General features: G+C 49.3%; 1 protein-coding gene across 1 annotated transcript; it reads left to right on the top strand.

Moving 5' to 3' along the window:
• Positions 1-157: 157 nt before the first annotated feature.
• LAJ45_04874 (uncharacterized protein) lies at positions 158-592 on the top strand (the record flags this gene model as incomplete). Its single annotated transcript, XM_046114450.1, has 1 exon — positions 158-592. One exon carries the CDS (start codon positions 158-160, stop codon positions 590-592), a length of 435 nt encoding a protein of 144 aa, XP_045972476.1.
• Between the last annotated feature and the right edge of the window lie 2,150 nt (positions 593-2,742).

Raw genomic sequence — 2,742 nt, 5'->3', positions numbered from 1 at the left:
GGGGTTGCTGCGGTGGTATAAGCGGGTTAATCTTGCATGTGCACGTGCTTAAGACAAAGGTGGGCAAGAGGTAGGTGCGGTCGGCGCGGCGACTGATACACTAGTCGGGTCCGGGTAACCCCCACACCGCACCCCGCACACTCACAATAAAAAACCCATGTCCATTGGCATTGATAACCTCCCGCTACCAACCCCACCGCCCGCCCTCATCCACTCACCCACCGCACTAGCACTCCAGCCCTCTAGTCCTCCAGCACTCCAACCCCGCGACAACGCCGGTCATACAGTCTCACTCGTTCGCAACCCGTCACTCGCCGCTTCTGCATCATTCTGCGGCGTGCTTCCACCGCGTGCTGGCCGGGGAGTGAGACACGCGGTGTGTGCCGCGGGCCCCACGCAGTGGTTGCTGCGGCGTGTTTGTGCGGACCCGACCAACGCCGCCGACTCCCCGTCGCCGGATGGAAATCTACTCCCCCGAAAACAGCAGACACAGAGTAACACCACGAGTAGGATTACGACAATCCCGAGTGGGGATGTGCGGCCTTCTCTGCAGCGGAGCTGGCATCATAAACTGTCACTCGGTGAGTCATGAGGCATCACTCGTAGAGATCACGTGTGGTGGTGTCTTGGCGTGGGGTTGTGGGTGTTGGGTGTGCGGTGTGGTTCTGGATGTATTTGTGAGAGGCTTCTGACACTGAGTAGGTTGGATTCTGCACCGGTGCGCGATCGATTCTCGAACCATAGCTATCGCTACGAGGACTACCACATCCCCACCAACCATATATCCCTTCCCATAGAATCCCGCGAGGTCGCCCGCCCTGGACCCGGAAACAGGGAACCGCCAAGCGAGAAGAAACACAACATCCACCACTGCATTATACATAAACCACCGCTCTCCCGGCGACACTCGTTAGATTCGACATTACCGGCTCAAACATGATGCTCTCAGCGGAGTAATCGATTAGACGCATTATGGAAATCGAGAAAAACAGTTAGAAAGGCCACACATCACGGAGCTGTTAAAAATGAGGGAATAAGGGCTCCTGTTTGACGGAAATACTTTGTTACGAATGTGGATCAAGGCTCGGGCGCTGCACCCAGCCGTCCAGTCTCGGGCTAGACAAGACTGAATCGTGACCAGATGTGCAGTCTACTTATCTTGCACTAGTCCACAGTCTGCCTACGGTCTGATCATGGATTACATGGAGCTTATTTCAGGGTTGGGTTGGAGTGTTACCTAAGTCACGTTCTTGCTATGTTGAGGCGGTCTCAACTTGAGCTCACAGGCAATATGTAACACCGCAGTCAAAGTGAACTGAATCAATATCAAAATAGTTCCACATTATACTCTTCGGGATTCACAAGGATGGAGATTCATTTAATCACCATGAACAATGTCATAGTAAACAATATTGCTAAGCTCCTTTAGGCAATTCATGCAGTCCATAGTCCGGTAGTCCGTCCTCCCTTTGGACGGGCTGGCTTGGCCGGAAAATCGCAGTCGACTGCAGTCCATGCAGACTGTCAATGACCACCGCCCTGGCTTGGCACAGTCGACCACAGTTGACTGCAGTCAAACTGGACCATTGGCGGCATGAATTATTATTACATGTATTTATACAAGCTCGAGCTTGTACTAAGTTGGGAGCTTAACCCGATTGGCCTTTTCTTCTTCGCCGAATAAAGATTTAAAACGAGCTCAAGTGGGAGAGATGCGTAGGGCGCCTACACCTATGGCGCGAGTAGGCCTAGAGGGCGGGTATGTCAACTTCAGAGGAATTTCGTTTGTATGGGAATCTGAGAAAATGCCAGGGTTAGTCTAGGCGCTAGTACCATTATGACCAACTCCTATAAGTTTGATTGGCCGATTCTTTAAAAAAACGCCGAAGTTTACACACCTATGGCGCGAGAAGCTATAGGGGGCGGGTGTGTCAACTTCGGAAGAAAAATAATGTTCGCCAAGTGGGCAAAGGTTAGCCGGGTGGGCAAGGGTTAGCCGGGTGGGTAAGGGTTAGGTGGGTAGGGCATGGTACGCGAGGTGGTTGCCATTTTACGCCGGTTCATAACCTTTATGTGTGGATTAGGTCGGGGTACACCATGTTGATGTGTGGATTAGGTCGCGGTTCATCTGCTGCTATAAAATCCACCACCAGCAACCATCTGTAGTACCTGTCCATCAGCAATCCGCCTACCATCAACCCTCAATACCTCTTTACTAGTAATGCCAGACCAACAAAATACTTCTTAGTTTATTAGTGCCCCTTATGGCTATACAGCTACAGGAAGGATTAGAAAGAAATCTTTAAAATCTTCAGTTCCTATAATTCCTGAAAAACACCACTATGAAGCCGTCAGAAGCACTAGCAAAAAATTCATTAATTGCCCAGTGTGTTATAGGGATTTCAGTTACCAGTTTGATCCTCACAGAGCAGTTTGGAGACACCTTCTCCATTTTTCCTCTAAGGATCCTAAACACCAAAGTGCCCGGGATTTTCTTAACGATGTTAGAGAGCGGAAAAAACCTTCTGGTAAGTATAATTAATAATATTGATTTGCATTATTGATTTAAACTAATTAGAGTAGCTGAGGAAAAAAAAGAGCAGTATAGAATTAATTCGGCCAATTGGAGAGCTAGGGATTTTAGGAAAGCAAAGTGAGCATCGGTTCAATTTACAGCAAAGGTTAAAATTGAGAGAAATTTGAGACTGGCAGGGGAGTTTTCAGAGGAGGGTTTGAAGAAAT

The sequence above is a fragment of the Morchella importuna genome (assembly GCF_003444635.1).
Source record: "Morchella importuna strain M04M26 chromosome Unknown Morimp01GS012, whole genome shotgun sequence".
Lineage (NCBI taxonomy): Eukaryota > Fungi > Ascomycota > Pezizomycetes > Pezizales > Morchellaceae > Morchella > Morchella importuna.
Note: the sequence above shows the minus strand (reverse complement) of the source record. Positions and strands in the feature narration are given on the sequence as shown.